Source organism: Mobula hypostoma, chromosome 28 (assembly GCF_963921235.1).
Source record: "Mobula hypostoma chromosome 28, sMobHyp1.1, whole genome shotgun sequence".
Taxonomy (NCBI): domain Eukaryota; kingdom Metazoa; phylum Chordata; class Chondrichthyes; order Myliobatiformes; family Myliobatidae; genus Mobula; species Mobula hypostoma.
Genome location: NC_086124.1, coordinates 26,398,249 through 26,418,470, shown reverse-complemented (window position 1 = coordinate 26,418,470; position 20,222 = coordinate 26,398,249). Strand labels below are relative to the sequence as shown.

General features: G+C 51.9%; 1 protein-coding gene across 1 annotated transcript in view; it reads left to right on the top strand.

Moving 5' to 3' along the window:
- irak1 (interleukin-1 receptor-associated kinase 1) overlaps nucleotides 1-11,449 on the top strand; it is a 106,282-nt gene extending 94,833 nt beyond the window's left edge. The window contains exons 12-14 of the mRNA XM_063035077.1: nucleotides 5,277-5,751; nucleotides 7,492-7,617; nucleotides 9,883-11,449. Coding sequence (XP_062891147.1) covers nucleotides 5,277-5,751; nucleotides 7,492-7,617; nucleotides 9,883-9,938 — 657 coding nt within the window. The 3' untranslated portion in view covers nucleotides 9,939-11,449. The remainder of the gene's footprint in view (nucleotides 1-5,276; nucleotides 5,752-7,491; nucleotides 7,618-9,882) is intronic.
- Nucleotides 11,450-20,222: the final 8,773 nt, after the last annotated feature.

Below are 20,222 nucleotides of genomic sequence, written 5' to 3'. Positions count from 1 at the left end.
CATATAAGTACTTTCATAATAAATTTACTTTGCACTTATAAATTACATAAGTACATATTTTAAAAAAAAAGAAAATTCAGTAAGTAGTGCAAAAAGGCTGGTGACGCAGTGACATCAGCGCCGGACTCCGGAGCGAAGGTTCCTGGGTTCGAACCCAGTCGGGCCGCTCCCAGACGCGCTTTCCATCCGCGCCAGGTTGAGTGTCGAACTCGTAACTCGGCCTCGTTAGAAAAAAGACTGCGCTGTGAGGAGGACGTGGGGGACCACTCACAGCATCTTTCCTCCGAGACAACCACTTGGAAAAAGTGGTCGCCGAGGCTCTGGCAGAGTATGGCAGACAAATACAAAAGTGCAAAAAGAGGGGAAAAATGAAATGCTTTCATTGCCCATTCAGGAATCGGACGGCAGAGGGGAAGAAGCTGTTCCTGAAATGTTGAGCGTGTAGTCTTCAGCCCTCTGTACCACTTCCTTCATGGTAGCAATGAGAGGAGGGCATCTCCTGGGTGAAGGGGGTCTTTAATGTTGGACACTGCCCTTCGAAGGTGGACTGGATGCTGGAGAGGCTGGAGCCCGCGATGGATTGACTCTCCGCAGCATTATTTTTGTGAGGTCAGGAGTCCTTGAGCCTGTTTGTACATGCTTGCGGGGTTTTTCACTTTCTGCCCGATGGCAGAGTGCCCGGGGCGTGTGGGGTCTTTGGTTACACTGGCTGCTTTGCTGAGGTAGACAGAGGCCAGGGAGGGGACGCTGGTTCCCACGATGTGCCGAGCTGCACCTTCAGCTCTGCAGGGAACCAGATCGTAACAAGGTAGATTGGATTACCTCAGTGCAAATTTCACAGTAAATTGATTATCAAAGTACGCATATGTCACCATACACATCCCTGTGATTTATTCTCTTACAGGCATTCATGGTAGCACACAGAAATACAATAGAATCAATGAAAAGCTGCACACAAAGACTGACAACCGATGTGCAAACGATGACAAGCTGTGCAAATACAAAAATACGGTGGCTGTAAAAAGTATTCACCGCCCCTTCCCTGGAAGTTGTCGTGTTTTATTGTCTTACAACATTGAATCACAGTGGATTTAATCTGGCTTTTTTGGCACTGATCAACAGAAAAATACTCTTTCATGTCAAAGTGAAAACAGATCTCTACAAAGTGATCTAAATTAATTACAAATATAAAACACAAAATAAGTGATTGCATCTGTGTTCCCCCCTTTTAATATGACACACCAAATCATCACTGTTGCAGCTAATTGGTTTTAGAAGTCACGTAGTTAGTTAAATAGAGATCATTGTGCAGTCAAGGTGTTTCAATTGATTATAGTAAAAATACACCTGTATCTGGAAGGTCGGACTGCTGGTGAGTCAGTATCCTGGCAAAAACTACACCATGAAGACAAAAGAACACTCCAAGCAACTCCACGAAAAGGTTATTGAAAAGCACAAGTCAGGAGATGGAGACAAGAAAATTTCCAAGTCACTGAATATCAGTTGGAGTACAGTTAAGTCAATCATCAAGAAATGGAGAGAATATGGCACAGCTGTAAATCTGCCCAGAGCAGGCCGTCCTCAAAACCTGTCTGACCGTGCAAGAAGGGGACTAGTGAGAGAGGCCACCAAGAGACCCATGACAATCTTTGGAGGGGTTACAAGCTTCGGTGGCTGAGACGGGAGAGACTGCGCGCACAGTAACTGTTACCCGGGTCCTTCACCAGTCACAGCTTTATGGATGAATGGCAAAGATGATGCCATTGTTGAAAAAAAAACTCACATGAAATCTCTGCAAAAATTTGCCAGAAGGCATGTGGGAGACTCTGAAGTCAGCTGGAGAAGGTTCTGTGGTCTGATGAAACTACAATTAAGTTTTTTGGCCATCAAAGTAAATGCTATGTTTGGTGTAAACTAAACACCTCACATGATCAAAAACACACCATCCCTACAGTGAAACATGGTGGTGGCTGCATCATGCTGTGGGGATGCTTCACTGCAGCAGGTCCTGGAAGGCTTGTGAAAGTAGAGGGTAAAATTAATGCAGCAAAATACAGGGAAATCCTGGAGGAAAACCTGACGCATTCAGCAAGAGAACTGCGACTTAGGAGAAGATTTGTTTTCCAACAAGACAATGACCACAAGCATAAAGCCAAAGCGACACAGGAATGGCTTAAAAACAACAGTTAATGTCCCGGAATGGCCAATTCAGAGTCCAGACCTTAATCCACTTGAGAATTTGTGGCTGGACTTGAAAAGGGCTGTTCACTTATGATCCCCATGCAATCTGACAGAGCTTGAGCAGTTTTGTGAAGAAGAATGGGAGAAAATTGCCGTGTCCAGATGTGCAAAGCTGATAGAGACTTGTCTACACAGACTCAGGATGTAATTGCTGTCAAAGGTGCATCTACTAAATACTGACTTGAAGGACGTGAGTAGTTATGAAATCAATTATTTATATTTGTAATGAATTTAGATCACTTTGTAGAGATCTGTTTTCACTTTGACATGAAAGAGTATTTTCTGCTGCTCAATGTCTAAAAAGCTAAATTAAATCCACTGTGATTCAATGTTGTCAAACAATAAAACATGAAAACTTCTGGAGGGGGGTGGTGAATACTTTTTATAGCCACTCTACGTAAATAGTACTGATATTTTACTGAATAATACTAATGCACTTAGGGCAACACACACAAAGTGCTGGAGGAACTCAGCAGGCCAGCCAGCATCTATGGAAAAAAGTACAGTCGAAACTCTTCAGCAGGACTGGAGAAAAAAGCTAAGGAGTTGATTAAAGAGGGGGGAGAGAAACACCAGGTGATAGGTGAAACCTGAAGGAGGAGGGATGAAGTAAAGAGCTGGGAAGTTGATTGGTAAAAGGGAGAGAAGGCCATGGAAGAAAGAAAAAGGGGGAGGAGCACCAGTGGGAGGTGATGGACGGGTGAGGACATAGGGTGAAGAAGGGAAAAGGGGATAGGAAATGGTGAAGGAGGGGGCGAGGGACATCACTGGAAGTTTGAGAAATTGATGTTCTTGCCATCAGGTTGGAGGCTACCCAAACGGAACATAAGGTGTTGTTTCTCCAACCTAAGTGTGGCCTCACCACAACAATAGAGGAGACCATGGGTGGACATTCGGAATAGAAATGAGAAGTGGAATTAAAATCAGTGGCCACTGGGAGATCCCATGTTCTGGTGGGTGGAGTGTAGATGCTCGACGAAGCGGTCTCCCAATCTACGTTGGGTCTCACCGACATACAGGAGGCCACACCAGGAGCACCAGACACAATGAATGACCCCAAAAGACTCACAGGTCAAGTGTTGCCTCACCTGGAAGGACTGTTTAGGGCCGTGAATGGTAGTGAGGGGGGAAGTGTAGGGGAAGGTGTAGCACTTGTTCTGCTCGCAAGGCTAAGTGCCAGGAAGGAAATTAGTGGGGAGGAACGAATGGACAAGGGAGTCACATAGGGAGCGATCCCTGCGGAAAGCAGAAAGTGGGGAGGAGGGAAAGATGTGTTTGGTGGTCAGATACCGCTGGAGGTGACGGAAGTTTCGGAGAATTATTTGCTGGGCACAAAGGCTGGTAGGCGAAAACCCTATCCCTGGTCGGGTGGCGGGAGGATGGGGTAAAAGCAAACGTGCATGAAATGGCAGAGATGCGGTTGAGGGCAGCATTGATGGTGGAGGAAGTGAAGCCCCTTTCTTTGAAAAAGGAGGACAGCTCCTTTGTTCCAGAATGAAAACCTTCATCCTGAGAGCAGATGCAGTGAAGTTGGAGGAATTGAGAAAAAGGGATGGCATTTTTAGTAGTAGTAGGGTGGGACTAGGTATAGCCCAGGTAGCTGTGAGAGTCCGTGGGTTTGTAATAGACATCGGTGGATAAGCTTTCTCCAGAGATGGAGACGGTGAGATCGAGGAAGGGAAGGGAGGTGTTGGAAATGGACCAGGGTGGGAGTTGGAGGCGTAGTGGATGAAGTCGACAAGTTCAGCACCAATGCAGTCGTTGATATAGCAGGTGCTCCCAGTGTACCCGATGTAGGTTGGGAAACCGCCCCACCGAGCATCTACACTCCGTCCACCAGAACAAGCAGGACCTCCCAGTGGCTGCCCATTTTAATTCCATTTCCCATTCTCGTTTGATATGTCTATCCATGGTCTCCTCCACTGTCGTGATGAGGCCACACTTAGGTTGGAGAAACAACACCTTACATTCCCTCTGGGTAGCCTCCAACCTGATGGCATGAGCATCGATTTCTGGAACTTCCAGTAATGCCTCCACCTCCTTCACCATTTCCCATCCCCTTTTCCCTTCCTCACCCTATCTCCTTGCCCGCCCATCACCTCCCACTGGTGCTCCTCCCTGCCTTTTTCTTTCTTCCATGGCCTTCTGTCTCTTTCACTATCAACTTCCCAGCTTTTTATTTCATCCCTCCCCCTGTCACTTGGTGTTTCTCTTTCCCTCCTCCCACTTTTTAATCAACTCCTCAGCTTTTTTCTCCAGTCCCGACTACTATTTTCCAGAGATGCTGCCTGGCCTGCTGAGTTCCCCCAGCATTTTGTATGTGTTGCTTGGATTTCCAGCATCTGCAAATTTTCTCTTGTTTGTCATTTAGATGCCAATGCACTGATGTAATGAAACAGAGTCTATGAAGACACAGTCTTTTCTCACTGTAACTCAGTATGTGTGTCAATTCATAAGTCAATTTACCTATCTTGATCTGTTGCCCTCAATTGCAGCCTGGCAGTGATGATATAAATACACTCTGGTGGGCTTGTTCCATCTTATAGAGCCTGTTCCCTACCTTGTACTGCCTCAATTATTTGTATGAACAGTCTGTAAGATCAGTTCTAATAAAGCAATCATTCATGTTCCTTTTCTCTCTCTCCCTCCTCCCCTCTCCCTCCCTCCTCCCCTCTCCCCCTCCCCCTCTCCCTCCTCCCCTCTCCTCCCTCCCCCTCTCCCTCCTCCCCTCTCTCCCCTCCCCCTCTCCCTCCTCCCCTCTCCCTCCTCCCCTCTCCCCCTCCCCTCCCCTCTCCTCCCCTCTCCCCCTCCCCTCCCCTCTCCCCCCTCTTCCCCTCCCCTTTCTCCCCTCCCCTCTTCCCCTACCCCTTCTACCCCTCTCTACCCCCTCCCCTCCACCCCATCTCTCTCTCTCTCTGCGTGTCGCTCACTCCCTCCCTTGCTGCCTCCATCTCCCTCGCTTTCTTTCTTTCTCTCCCTCTTCTCTATCCTCTTCACTCCCCTCTCTCTCTCCCCCTCCCTAACCCCTGCTGCAGGTGTACGAGAGGCTGGAGGAGCTGAGGAACGGTCTGCGTTCGCCGCCCTGCCAGGAGGCTGCCTCGCTCTCCAACATCTCCGTGCCGGAGCTCTCCGAGAGACTGCAGCGCTCTTCGCTGAGCCCCGTGCAGAACACTTACCGCTTCGCCGCTGGCGACTCTCTCAGTCCCGCCCTGTGGTGCCCGTCCCGGGACTGGACTGCCGGCATCAGAACCGGCTCAGCCCCTGTCCCCGAGTGCACCCCGGGTTTCCCCTCCTCCGTGGCCAAGTTCTGCCAGCCCGTGGAGAGTGATGACAGTTCAACTGACCGCGGCGGCGGCAGCCAGCACTGGAGTCTCAGCAGCTCCGCCTGGCTCCAACCCTCCCTGCGTCCAGCGGACACATCCATCCTGATGTCCGGCGCCCCATCCCGGCCTCCGGTCTTGGGGGAGCCCCACGGAGCGCATGCATCCTTCCTGTCCACCGACTCCCGAGGTGAGAGTGCATTTATCTAATGTTTCTAAATGTGTACGGCTATGGCTCTTCCCATACCTACCTGCAGTATTTCCTGTGTCCGCCTGGGGTATTTTCTGTCTGCCTGTGGTGTTTTCTGTGTTTGCCTGTAGCTATCCCTGTGTCTCCTGTGTTCACCTGTAGCTATCCCAGTGTCTCCTGTGGTATTTTCTATGTTCGCCTGTAGCTATCCCTGTGTCTCCTATGGTATTTTCCGTGTTTGCCTGTAGCTATCCCTGTGTCTCCTGTGGTCTCTGTGTTCACCTGTAGTCATCCCTGTGTCTCCTGTGGTGTTCTCTATGTTTGCCTGTAGCTATCCCTGTGTCTCCTATGGTGTTCTCTGTGTTCGCCTGTAGCCATCCCCGTGTATCCGTGGTATTTTCTGTGTTTGCCTGTAGCTACCCCTGTGTTTTCTGTGTTCGCCTGTAGCTGTCCCCATGTTCCCTGTGGTATTTTCTGTGTTTGCCTGTAGCCGCTCTCTGTCCCCCGTGGTGTTTTCTGTGTTTGCCTGAAGCTACCCCTGTGTTTCCCATGGTGTTTTCTGTCTTCGCCTGTAGCTGTCCCCATGTTCCCTGTGGTATTTTCTGTGTTTGCCCGTAGCCACTCTGTGTCCCCCGTGGTGTTTTCTGTGTGCCTGTAGCTGTAGCTACCCCTGTGTTTCCCATTGTGTTTTCTGTCTTCGCCTGTAGCTCTTCCTGCATGCTGTTTCTTAACTCTGCCAGTGACTTTCCTCCGCCTCATCCCTCACATCTTCAGCTCTGCCCCCTTTAATGACACATGGCTCCCCGTGCCCCATACCCGGGACCCCCGAGCTGCACCCATCACATCCCAGCCCCAGCCCCTCAAGGCCATGTCTCTGCCCCACCCTCCCATGTGTCTTTGCTGGACCCCACTCTCCCCTCTTGGGCAGGGCTGCTCTCACTGGGCCCCGTCCACTCAATGCGGTAACAGTCTGACCAGACAGCATTCGTCCAGGCGGCAGTCCACACAGGCCGCAGCTCGAGACCCCCGCCCCCAGCCCTTCACTCCGGGAGCTGGGGGAGAGGGAGGGAGCCTCATTTTTCCCAATCCCCTGGTCTTGTTGATGCTGAGCATGAGGTTGTTGTGACACCACTCAACCAGCTGATCTGTCTCGCTACTGTACCCCCTTGTTTTGCCCTGAACTCACCCCACAACCCATGCACTCACTTCTGTTCTCCACATCTATTGCTTATTTATTATTGTTTTTGCACAGTTAGTGACTTCTGCACATTGGTTGTTTATCTGTCTCTGTCATGTGAGGTTTTTCATCGATTCTATTGTGTTTCGTTCTATTTACTACGAATGCCCGCAGGAAATTGAATCTCACGGGGTGTTACGGTGAGCCAAAATGATCAGCACCTCGTGGGTCAGCTGAAACCAGTCCCAGGCTGACTCTCACCGATTGGTCGTTGTCCTAATCAAGGATTCAATTTTTCTGGGGTGAACCATTTAAATAGTCGTGCTGCGGAGTGTGAGTTTGAGTAGAGTTTAGGGGCTGGTGCAGTTTCACTGAATAAAGGGTTATCTTGAATTCCCGCTTGTTCTATCGTCTGGCTTCGGGTCTCATCAGTAGTTACAGAACACGACACAGGGTAGTTCAGTATATGGTGAACTTTGAACTAACTCCACTCATCCATACACCCATCTCCCCGCCCCAGGCAGGGAATCCACTACTGAAACCTCTTCTTGTCTCCGCCACAGTTTCGTCCTTGCCGTCCCGGCAGATCGTGGTAAACCCGGCCAAGCAGAAGATCCTTCAGCAGTTTGCACTTTATAACGCGGGACAGATCAACAGCAGCGAGCTGCTCTCCTCTGCAGCGAGGCAGGGTAAGGGGGAAGGGGCGGGGGTCAGGGTGAAAGCAGGAGACCGTTCAGTGCTGCAGGGACGTGCTCGAACTCCTTCATGAAGCTTCACACAGATTCCTCTCACTGGCCGACACATAACACAGCCTGGTACGCATCGATTGGTTGTACGTCCATAAAATTACACTAGGCACAAGAGTTTCTGTACGTAACGTGACTGAAAGGAAATGATAAAGTAGTGGTGATGGCGGGTTAGTGGGTGGAGGTGTTGATCAGCCTTACTGCTGGGGGAGAATGTTTGAGTGTGGTGGTCCTGGCGTGGCGGCTACGTAGCCTCCTCCCTGATGGGAGTGGGACAAACAGTCCATGAACAGGGTGGGTGGGATCCCTCATGATGTTACTGGACCATATTATTTCTGTCCTGGCCTCCCTCCACTGGCTGCCAGTACAGTTCAGAATTGATTTTAAGATTTCTCCTGTTTGTTTATAAAGCCCTAACTGGGCTGCCCCCCCCCCCCCAACACTTATATCACAGACCTCCTAACCCCTTACTCTACAAAAGTTTGTACTTCCAGGTCCCTCAGGTTGGCTGACCTGGGGCTCCTGGCTGTCCCGCGATCTAAATTTAAGTTCAGGTGTGACCGCGCCTTTGCTGTTGTAGCCCCTAGACTGTGGAACAGCATTCCCCTCCCTGTCAGATCTGCCCCCTCCATCGACTCGCTTAAATCCAGGCTCAAAACTTACTTTTATTCAATAATGTTTGAATCCTCCTGATGTGGCTGATTTTTGGCTTGTGCCAGGGCCCTTGTGTTGTTTCTTTTGTGTCTGTAAGCTGTTTGCCTTGTTGGTTATGTCTGTGTTTCTCCTATTAGTAATTTTAGCTATTCTGCTCTGATCTGTCAGCACTTTAGTCAACCTGAGTTGTTTTCAAATGTGCTGTATCAATAAATCCGACTTGACTCTTCCGGAACCTTCCTGTACACATGGTTGATGGTGGATAGGCTAGTGCGCTGGGCAGTCTTGACTACCGATCCCAGTACAATTGTAGACTGGAGGGGAGAAGCAGCGAATAGGGAGGGCACTGGAAGGGGCTGCAGGGGGGGAGTTAGTGGCAGAGCCAGCGAAGACGGACCACTGCATTGCGGCAGAGACGGAGCACCGTGCCGCGAGAGCAACGAGGAGGGAGCCGCACGCTGTTGGAGGGGTGGCGAGGAGGGAGAGCAGTGCGAGGGGGTGGGGGCAGATGGGAGAGTGTTGCCGTGTGAGGGGGGGTCGAGGAGGGAGCCCCACGCTGTTGGAGGGGTGGCGAGGAGGGAGAGCAGTGCAGGGGGGGTGGGGGCAGATGGGAGAGTGTTACCACATGAGGGGGGGTCGAGGAGGGAGCCCCACGCTGTTGGAGGGGTGGCAAGGAGGGAGAGCGGTGCTGGGGGGTGGGGGCAGATGGGAGAGTGTTGCCGTGTGAGGGGGGGTCGAGGAGGGAGCCCCACGCTGTTGGAGGGGTGGCAAGGAGGGAGAGTGGTGCTGGGGGGTGGGGGCAGATGGGAGAGTGTTGCCGTGTGAGGGGGGGTCAAGGAGGGAGCCTCATGGTGAGGAGAGGCAGCGATCGATCAGTGAAACAGACACAATCCCAGGAATAATAGGGCTGACATCTCAGGGCCTGTACTCACTGGAGTTAACGAGAATGGAGGAGGAGATGGGCAGAATCTCACTGAAACTTATTGAATATTGAAAGGCCAAGATAGAGTGGATGTGGGGGGGGGGGGGCTCTGGGATCAGAGGACACAGCCTCAGAATAGAAGGATGTCCTTTTAGAACAAAGATGAGAAATTTCATTAGCCAGAGGGTGGTGAATCTGTGGAATCCATTGCCACAGTCAACTGTGAAGGCCAAGTAATTGGGTAAATTTAGAATGGAGGTTAATAGGTTCTTGATTAGTCGGGGTGTCAAAGATTATCAAGAGAAGGCAGGAGAATGGGGTTGAGAGGGAAAATAAGTCAGCCATGATAGAATGGCAGGACACACTCAATGGGCCGAATGGCCGAAAACTGCTCCTGTACCATATTGACTTAGTCAGGGGTGGGATTCAGGCCAAAGCAGGCAGGTGGGATGGGCTTCGATGGGACTCTTGGTTGGTAGGGAGGGATTGGACCTGTATGACACTGTGACTCTTCCCTCGTTTGCGTGCGGCCGGGCTTTAGTGCTTCCCGCGAGGAGGCGTGGGTCTGGGAAATGCGGCTGCAAGCTCGCAGCCTCAGCGGTTAAAGCTGTGTCTGTTTTCCCCTTTCGCAGAGCGCTGGTCCGGACTCAGCCGCAGGGCCCCAGAGGAGAGCGATGAATTCGACTGAGGATTTCCATCCCCCTCCTCCCCCACCAACCCCTGGTGTGGGAGAGACGGGCCTGAGGTATTCAGAGCGCCGGAGGACAGATCGGTTCCCGTGCTGTGCTGATATAGGAGAGGTCAGCTCACGGCTCCTGCCCCCAAGGAATCCAAGCCGGCAACTTATTCGACACTCCCTCTCTACCCCTGGCTCCCTCCCTCCCGTCTCACTTCCCTACCTCCCTCCTGCCCACATCCATCCTTTACCAAATAATGAGTTCCCTCTTCTCCACCCCCCACCCCTCCCCATCTCTCACTGCTTCCCCTCCCTCCCTCCTTCCTCCTCCCATTCCCCTCCCTCTCTAACTAACCGACTGCCTGCCTCCCTGCCGCTGACGGACCCTCTCCTCAATCCGGGACAGGACTCCTCCGCATTGGGACCCTTGTCCCGGGACCGCGACTGTGTCTCTGTCTCCTGCGGAGGAAGAGGTGAGGCCGTGGGGATGTTGCTGGACGGTCGACCCACCACTCATCCCAGTCCACGTCGTCCCAGGATCTCCAACAGCAAGGCGGGGAGACCTTCTCCCCGGGGGCAGAGGCAGAGTTCGGCCACGCTGGAGCGCAGGACAAGGGGGGACGACCTCGTGGACATTTATGAAATCACGAGATGGACGGTCGCAGGCTTTTCCTCAGGGTCAGAGTGGAGTGCACAGATACGTGACAGGCGAGATACTGAAAAGAGATGACTGTTTCACTCAGAACGAGCTGCCCGTGGGGGTACAGCTGCAGCATTTAAAAGACATTTGCACACAAGGGAAGGAGTCTGAAGGCTGTTGGGCTGAACGAGGAGACAGATGCTGTGGTCAGCATGGTCCAGTTCAACTGAAGATCCTGCTTCTTCAGCGCACACACGCACAGACACATACGCACTCTCACATACACTCTCTCATGCACGCTCTCTCACACGCACTGTCACACTCTCATACACTCTCTCACACACACTCATACACTCTCTCACACAAACACGCACGCTCTCTCATGCACTCTCACTCTCTCTCGCGCTCTGTCTCACACTCTCACACTCGCACACACACACACATAAGCACATGTGCGTACGTACATGCACATATCTCAAAGGGCAGTAAGTAACCGGCTGTTCATTTCCAGGAACGGCAGCCTCTCAATAAAGAAATTGCTTCCCAGCTGGTGCCTGCCGTGTCTGTGGGGTGGGGAGCACCACTGCGGCTGGAGAGGGCAGCAGTCTACATCGTCCCCCCAACCTGTGGTTCAGCGCAGGGAGGTTTTTGACAGACAGGATGATCCCGGCGCGATACCCGCTGTGAGTTTGACTCTTGGACGGCGCCTGTAGACGGGCAAGCGGTGCCCCTCGTTCCGCTGTGTTTACCCCGCAGGTTGCAAGGATGACAAGGTGTAGACCAGCAAACCAGACTCACTGAGAGAAGCACACACAAAATGCTGGAGGAACTCAGCAGGTCAGGCAGCGTCTATGGAGAGAAACAGTCGACATTTCGGGCCGAGACCTTTCATCAGGACTGGAGAGGAAGGGGGAAGGGGGAAGAACCCAGAACAGGGTGGGAGGGGGGTGTGGGAAGGAATGCAAGTTGGCCGGAAACATCGGCAGTTCTTTCCTCCAGCCTTTTGTGTGTTACTCGGGATTTCCAGCATGTGCACAATCTCTTGTGTTTATGAATTGAGAGGAAGCGGTGCGGTGTGGGATTTTCCAGTGTCGGATTGAGTGTATAAAAGATTCAGGATTGTTTGGGGAGGTGGGGGTCGTTCAGCGGCCCAGGGACGCGCTCAAACTCCTCAGGAAGCTTCGCACAGACTCTCCTCACCGGCCGGCACACACAGCCCGCTATTCACGATTGCAGTTTGTTTAGGATCTCTCCCAGTACGCAGGTACTGACGAGAATGAACTGATTGTTACTGCAACACACATCAAAGTTGCTGGTGAACGCAGCAGGCCAGGCAGCGTCTCTAGGAAGAGGTACAGTCGACGTTTTGGGCCGAGACCCTTCGTCAGGACTAACTGAAAGAAGAGATAGTAAGAGATTTGAAAGTGGGAGGGGGAGGGGGAGGGGGAGATCCAGAATGATAGGAGAAGACAGGAGGGGGAGGGATGGAGCCAAGAGCTGGACAGGTGATCGGCAAAAGGGATATGAGAGGATCATGGGACAGGAGGTCTGGGGAGAAAGACAAGGGGAGGGGGGGGAAACCCAGAGGATGGGCAAGGAGTATAGTCAGAGGGACAGAGGGAGAAAAAGGAGAGAGAGAGAGAAAGAATGTGTGTGTATAAAAATAAATAACGGATGGGGTACGAGGGGGAGGTGGGGCATTAGTGGAAGTTAGAGAAGTCAATATTCATGCCATCAGGTTGGAGGCTACCCAGACGGAATATAAGGTGTTGTTCCTCGAACCTGAGTGTGGCTTCATCTTTACGGTAGAGGAGGCCGTGGATAGACATGTCAGAATGGGAATGGGATGTGGAATTCAAATGTGTGGCCACTGGGAGATCCTGCTTTCTCTGTCAGCCAGAGAAAGCAGGATCTCCCAGTGGCCACACATTTTAATTCCACATCCCATTCTGATATGTCTATCTACCGCCTCCTCTACTGTCAAGATGAAGCCACACTCAGGTTCGAGGAACAACACCTGATATTCCGTCTGGGTAGCCTCCAACCTGATGGCATGAACATCGACTTCTCTAACTTCCACTAATGCCCCACCTCCCCCTCGGGTTTCCTCCCCTCCCCCTTTTCCTTCTCCCTGGGCCTCCTGTCCCATGATCCTCTCGTATCCCCTTTGCCAATCACCTGTCCAGCTCTTGGCTCCATCCCTCCCCCTCCTGTCTTCTCCTATCATTTTGGATCTCCCCCTCCCCCTCCAACTTTCAAATCCCTTACTCACTCTTCCTTCAGTTAGTCCTGACGAAGGGTCTCGGTCTGAAACATCGACTGCACCTCTTCCTACAGATGCTGCCTGGCCTGCTGCGTTCACCAGCAACTTTGATGTGTGTTGCTTGAATTTCCAGCATCTGCAGAATTCCTGTTGTAATTGTTACTCCAGATCCGATGCAAGCGCTAAAGGACACAATAAATATAAATACGTATCTGCGAGGGAAAGATTGATTGTACGTCCATAAAGTGTCATCAGGCATAGGAGATGATAAAGTGGTGCTGGTTGGGGGTGTGGGGAAAGGAACCGTTGCGGTCGGGGGTTCTGTACAGCCTCCTCGCTGACGGCTGATGGGAGTGGGACAGCCCGTCGGTGAGCGGGTGGTGGGGCCTCATGACGTCCCTGGACGATCAAAGTCCATACTGATCTATGGATTTTATTTCTAAATGTCTGGAAGGGGTTTCCATTTCCTGTCAGAATGAAATCTGAGATCGCGCCGGTTCTGGTGTTCGGAGAGGACATCGGAACCTGTTGGCGAGGGGAGATGTTTGAAGCCGGCCCATCGGGGCGCGATGTTATGCCGGGTCTTAACCAATACCAGGATCAATCTAACCCTCCCCTCCTACATAGACCGCTGTCTTTAGCCGAGTGCCGGTCTGAGAACGGTGATAAAGTTTCAGGCAGGAGCAAGACGTCGGGAATATTTACAACGGAGCTTCATAGGTTCCTGATTTAGGCCTCGTAGGTTACGAGGAAAAGGCAGGAGAACGGAATGGAGAGAGATAATAAATCAGCCAGGGTGGAATGACGGAGCAAACTGAATGGACGAATTCTGCTTCTGATTTCTGGTCTGGCAGGCAGGAAAATGGAGGATTTGTGTATATGATGGCGAGCATGGTTCCAGAGGACGCGGATTTAAGATGCGATGGAAAGGTGTGCGGGGCAAAGTGTTTTTTCCGCTTAGAGAGTGGTGAATGTTTGGAATGTGCAGCCGGGGGTGGCTGACACGATAGAGGGGCTCGAGGCTGTTATAGACATAAACATCGGGGGGGGGGGGGTGTAGGTTTAATTTAATTTGCCATCAGACATGGGGGAGGGGGGATGAGGAGCCTGTTTCTGTGTCGTACCCGCTCTCTGTTCCCAGATGCGCAGCTTAAAGTGACAATGTTGTCAGCGTGGCACAATGTCTCACTGGTGCAGTGTATCTGATAGAAATGGGTCCGGCTCCGGGAGGCAGCGTGCGGACATGGACGAGGTGGGCCGAATGGCCTGCAGCCTCTCCCTCCCGGCCGGTCCCATTTCCGTGGGAGATATCGACTCGAACTGGAACCGCTCTGCCTGGGTCCACTCGGCCGGGGCCCGGCTCCTCTCTGCGCAGCAGTGCGGGTGTGGAGGGGGACCCAGGCAGGACGCTCCCTGTTCGGAGGGCGACGGGCCCAAAACCACCCGCCGGGGATCCCGTGACAAAGCAGCTCCGTTGGAAGGATGGTGCCGAGGTTTCTCCTTGCGGGGTCGGTGCCCAGGGATCTCCTTGGAAGAGGGTGGTTCTGGTGGACCTCACTGAGGGGGGTGGCACTGATGGGAGTTCCGCTGGGAGGGGCAGATCTGGGGGATTCCCTAAAGGTTAAGTTGGGGGTGAGGAAGGCGAAAGTAATGTTCACATTCATTTCCGGAGAACTGGAATATAAAAAAGCAAGATATATGCTAAGATTTTGTAAGACATTGGTGACGAGGGTTCAGTGGGGCAAATGCGACCCTACAGAAAAGACGCAAACTCAGAGATTCACTGCCAATTGTTGCTTTATTCGTCACTACTTCTACAAAGGTTGAAGAGAGCGGGGCTCGCGGAGTTAAACCACCCTCGACACGCCTCGTTCACGTCAGGCGATGCATTGATGTGCGGCGAGGCCGAAGGGGAAGGCGGTCAGTTTCCCTGTCCTAGAGGGTGAGAGAGGAAGGGAACAAAATAGAAAACAATTAGGCAAGGTGTTGGCTGTTCCCATTCCCATTTCACTCCCACTCCCCCCGACTCCTGATACAAAGATAGTGTTCAGGAAGGAGAGAGGCTGCCGACGGATTTAGCCAGATTAGGAGAACGGACAAAGAAGTTGCTGATGGTATAGTGTTGGGAAGTGTATGGTCTTGTTCTTCAGTAGAAGGAACAAAGGTGCTGATTATTTTCTAAATGGGGAGTGGAGTTCAGAAATATGAGGTGCAAAGGGGCTTAGAAGTCCTCGTGCAGGATTCCCAAAAAGTTAACTTGCCGAGAGCGGTAAGGAAGGCAAGTACGATGTTGGCGTTCATTTCGAGAGGACGAGAGTATAAAGCGGGGATGTAATGCTGAGTCTTTGTCAGAGTATAGTGGGCAGTTTTGGGTCCCTTATCTACGAGGGAATGTGTTGGCATTGGAGAGGGCCCAGAGGAGGTTTAGCAGAACGATCCCGGGAATGAAAGGGATTTAATTAATTAATCTATTTAGTAATACCACCCCACAACCCCAATTAACCCTAACCTAATCACAGGATAATTTAGTCTTTGGACTGTGGGAGGAAACCGGAGCACCCGGGGGAAACCCACGCGTTCCACGGGGAGAACGTACAGACTCCTTGCAGAGGATGCTGAGATTGAACTCCGAACTCGGAGCGCCGCAAACTGCAATAGCGACGTGCCAACTGTCTACACTAGGGGGCGCCATGACAGTACAAGGAGCCTTTGATGTATTTGCCTCTACCAACATTCCAGGCAGGATATTCTAGACACACACCTATACTTTGTACTTTATAGTCACCAAACAATTGATACTAAAATGTACAATCGTCACAGCGATATTTGATTCTGCGCTTCCCACTCCCTGTGTATTTTCAAAAAATGTACCTCTGGTATCACCCCCATACATGCCTCCAATCACTTTAAAATTATGCTCCCACTGCCACCCTAAGAAAAAATCTTAAGACTGTCCACTCAATCTATACCTCTTATCATCATGTATATCTCTATCAAGTCATCTCTCGCCCTCTGTCACTCCAAGAGAAAAGGCCTCTCTTGCTCAACCTTTCCCTGTTGAACATTCTCTCTAATCCAGGCAGCTTCTCGGTAAATCTCCTCTGCACCCTCTCTAAAGCTTCCACACCCTTCCTAGAATGAGGTGACCAGAACTGCACACAATACTCCAAGTGTGGTCTTAGCAGGGTTTTACTGGACTGCAATGTTACCTCACAGCTTTTAAACTCTATGCCCTGATTAATGAAGTGAGCTGATCAGTGGACTGTAACAGCGCTGAGACAGTGTTGACAAAGCTGGGAATCCTGGGGACCTGATGCCCCAAAGTCTCCCCCATTCTGCAGGGCAAAGGTCAGGAGTGACTCCCCATTTGCCTGGTGGAGTTAGTCCATACACTCCACATCCACCACGTCACCTTTCCTCCATCTACAAGTCAGGAGTGTGACAGGACACTCGTCATTTCCCCTAACCCCTATAGTTCTTTTTGTATTTGAATAAAGTTTAGTACATTAGTGGGGAAAAAACATTCTCTAATCCCCTGGGAGGAGTTAGTCCATACATTCCACATCCATGACATTACTTCTCCCCCATCTACAAGACAGGAGTGTGATGGAACACTTCCCCACTTGCCTGGCTAGAGATAGTCCGTGGACTCTGCTTCCGCCACATTACCTGTCCCCCTGTTTACAAGTCAAGCATGAGAAGAAGCACTCCCTCTCAGAGGATGTCCTGGTATGCTTGCGCTTGGGCCTAGTCAAGAAGGTCATTCACAGGTCCAGGCAGTGGGCTGTCGAGGGCTCTGCCTGAGCTGACTGCCTGCCCCTCTTCTGGGGTTACATTCGTGCCAGGGTGTCCTCAGAGAGGGAGCATGTGATTATTATGGGTGCAGTGAATGGTGCCCCCCCCCTGGGGAATTGAATGCATTATAGATGGTAATACAGCATTTTAACTTGAATTCAGTAACTGTATTATAATCTCTAACCTTTGTATACGTCTTTTGTATTTGAATAAAGTTCTGTGCATTTGTCTACCTCCCCCCACATCTACCAGTCAGAATCCTGACACCATCCAGGACAAGCAGCCTGCACCCCACAAACACCTCCTCCCCAACACTCCCTTCCTCCACCATTGCTGCACAGTGACCATCTGCGGAATGCACTGCGGTCAGTCCCCCGGCTACTCTGACACCATCTGGGGATCACACCATGGTCAGTCCCCCAGCTACTCCGACACCATCTGGGGATCACACCATGGTCAGTCCCCTGGCTACTCCAACAGCATCTGGGCATCACACCATGGTCAATCCCCTGGCTACTCCGACAGCATCTGGGCATCACACCATGGTCAGTCCCCCTACTACTCTGACAGCATCTGGGCATCACACCATGGTCAGACCTCCAGCTACTCCGACACCATCTGGGGATCACACCATGGTCAGTCCCCCTGGCTACTCTAACAGCATCTCGGGAACGCACCGTGGTCAGACCCCCAGCTACTCCGACACCATCTGGGCATCACACCATGGTCAGTCCCCCTGGCTACTCTGACACCATCTGGGCATCACACCATGGTCAGTCCCCCTGGCTACTCTGACAGCATCTGGGCATCACACCATGGTCAGTCCCCCTGGCTACTCCGACAGCATCTGGGGATCACACTGTGGTCAGATCCCCAGCTACTCCGACACCATCTGGGCATCACACCATGGTCAGTCCCCCTGGTTACTCTAACAGCATCTGGGCATCACACCATGGTCAGTCCCCCGGCTACTCCGACACCATCTGGGCATCACACCATGGTCAGTCCCCCTGGTTACTCTAACACCATCTGGGCATCACACCATGGTCAGTCCCCCAGCTACTCCGACACCATCTGGGCATCACACCATGGTCAGTCCCCCGGCTACTCTGACACCATCTGGGCATCACACCATGGTCAGTCCCCCTGGCTACTCTAACAGCATCTCGGGAACGCACCGTGGTCAGACCCCCAGCTACTCTGACACCATCTGGGCATCACACCATGGTCAGTCCCCCGGCTACTCTGACAGCATCTGGGCATCACACCATGGTCAGTCCCCCTGGCTACTCCGACACCATCTGGGCATCACACCATGGTCAGTCCCCCGGCTACTCCGACAGCATCTGGGCATCACACCATGGTCAGACCTCCAGCTACTCCGACAGCATCTGGGCATCACACCATGGTCAGGCCTCCAGCTACTCCGACAGCATCTGGGCATCACACCATGGTCAGACCTCCAGCTACTCCAACAGCATCTGGGCATCACACCATGGTCAGACCTCCAGCTACTCCGACACCATCTGGGGATCACACCATGGTCAGTCCCCCTGGCTACTCTAACAGCATCTCGGGAACGCACCGTGGTCAGACCCCCAGCTACTCCGACACCATCTGGGCATCACACCATGGTCAGTCCCCCTGGCTACTCTGACACCATCTGGGCATCACACCATGGTCAGTCCCCCTGGCTACTCTGACAGCATCTGGGCATCACACCATGGTCAGTCCCCCTGGCTACTCCGACAGCATCTGGGGATCACACTGTGGTCAGACCTCCAGCTACTCCGACAGCATCTGGGGAACACACTGTGGCCACTCTTCCTGGCTACTCTGACACCATCTCCTAAACCCGCCTGTCTCTCCCTCCAAAGACAGCAAGCACAGAGGAATGTCTCCACCTGCAGGTTGTTCCATCCGAGTCACAGCACAGTAGAGGCAGATACATCAGTAATATTTAGAAGACTCTTTGGATACGCCTCTACCAAAGGCAGTGTAAGGCAATCCTTCCCTCCACTAGCCTGCAGGTCACCCTTGGGCAAGGGAAGGTGTAGCACCTGATTAGCCTTCCCCCGCCCCCCCACCGATCAAGGTGATGTGAAGCCATGGCAGCAGGTGATACAAGTCCAAGTCAGCAGAAATCTCTGAAGAGTATTGATAATGGCTGGGGTCACCCGTCTTGTAGAGACGCCGCCCAGAAGAAGGCGATGGCAAAGCAATTCTGTAGAAAAATTTGCCAAGAACAAGCATGGTCATAGATAGACACATAATGATGATGTCATACGGCACGGCACATAATGATGATGTCATACAGCATGGCACATAATGATTATGGTGACTGGAGGAAAGTATAAGTGAGATGATGAGATATTTTTATTTTTACAGAGTGCGTGGAAAATGATGCCAGCAGTGGTGGAAGGGGCAGATACATTATGGACAGTTAAGAGACAGCACATTGTAGTGAACCAAATGGCCTGCACTGTGTTGTAATGTTCTCTAGGGCAGTTCAGGAAGGGTGACAAACAATCCTGGCAACGACATCAAAGTCCACACACACCCCTCCCGCCCTCCCGGCAAATAAAACACAGCGCGGAGTAAAGAGAGAGAGAGACTCACCTCCCAATCCCAGCAGGCTGTCAAACAACTGCAACAGCAGATCTCGGTACTGCTGAGTGTCTCCCTCTCCCGCTGGCAACTGGGAGGGCGTCTGTTTCAGAAACACACCTTGGTGTTAGCAGGGAGGAAAATATCCTTGCCTCACTTTACCCCAACCCCCCCCGCCTCACACTCCAGGGAGCAGAAAGATGCCCTGCCTTGTGCTTTTCCAGCTGTTCACACACATACACTGGGTACACACTCCGCTGAACTGTTTCCTTAAAGAGGCCATTTGGCCCATGTATTCTGACCCCCCCTCCCCAGAGCAACCCCATTCCCCAATTCTGTCTTTCCCCTACCCTTCACACTTTATAGAGGCCCCTCACCCCCTGCATCCACACCGACTCACCAACACCTAGAGTGGTTTACACTCAGTGATTAACACACCAGGTCACTGGGACGTAGGAGGAATCCAGAGCACACAGGTGGGGTGGGAGGAACATGCAAGACAAAGGAAAGACGGGATGACTGCACGGACAGGCTGAAGAATAGGATCCCTTTGAGACACACATTACATTACACATTCATGCATGCAAGCGCTTCAGACCAGCAAAATGCAGTGGGAGTTCAGGACTGTGTTGGGGAGGAGGTGTTTGTGGGGTGCAGGCTGCTTGTCCTGGATGGTGTCAGGTTTATTGATTGATAATGAGAGCTTGCTGATGGATGGTGAGGGATGCCTGATGAATTGTAAGGGTTGGCTGATGGACAGTAAAGGTATGTTGATGGGCATGAGATTTTCCTTAAGAATTGTAAGGGTTAGCTGATGGGCAGTAAGGATATATTGATGGGCAGTGAGAGTTTCTTGATGGATTGTAAGGGTTTGCTGATGGATGGTGAGAGTCCCCGATTAATTGTATGGGTTTGCTGATGGACAATAAGAGTGGTCTGATGAATGGCGTGGGATCGCCGATGGGAGTGAGGAGGGGTTGATGACAATGAG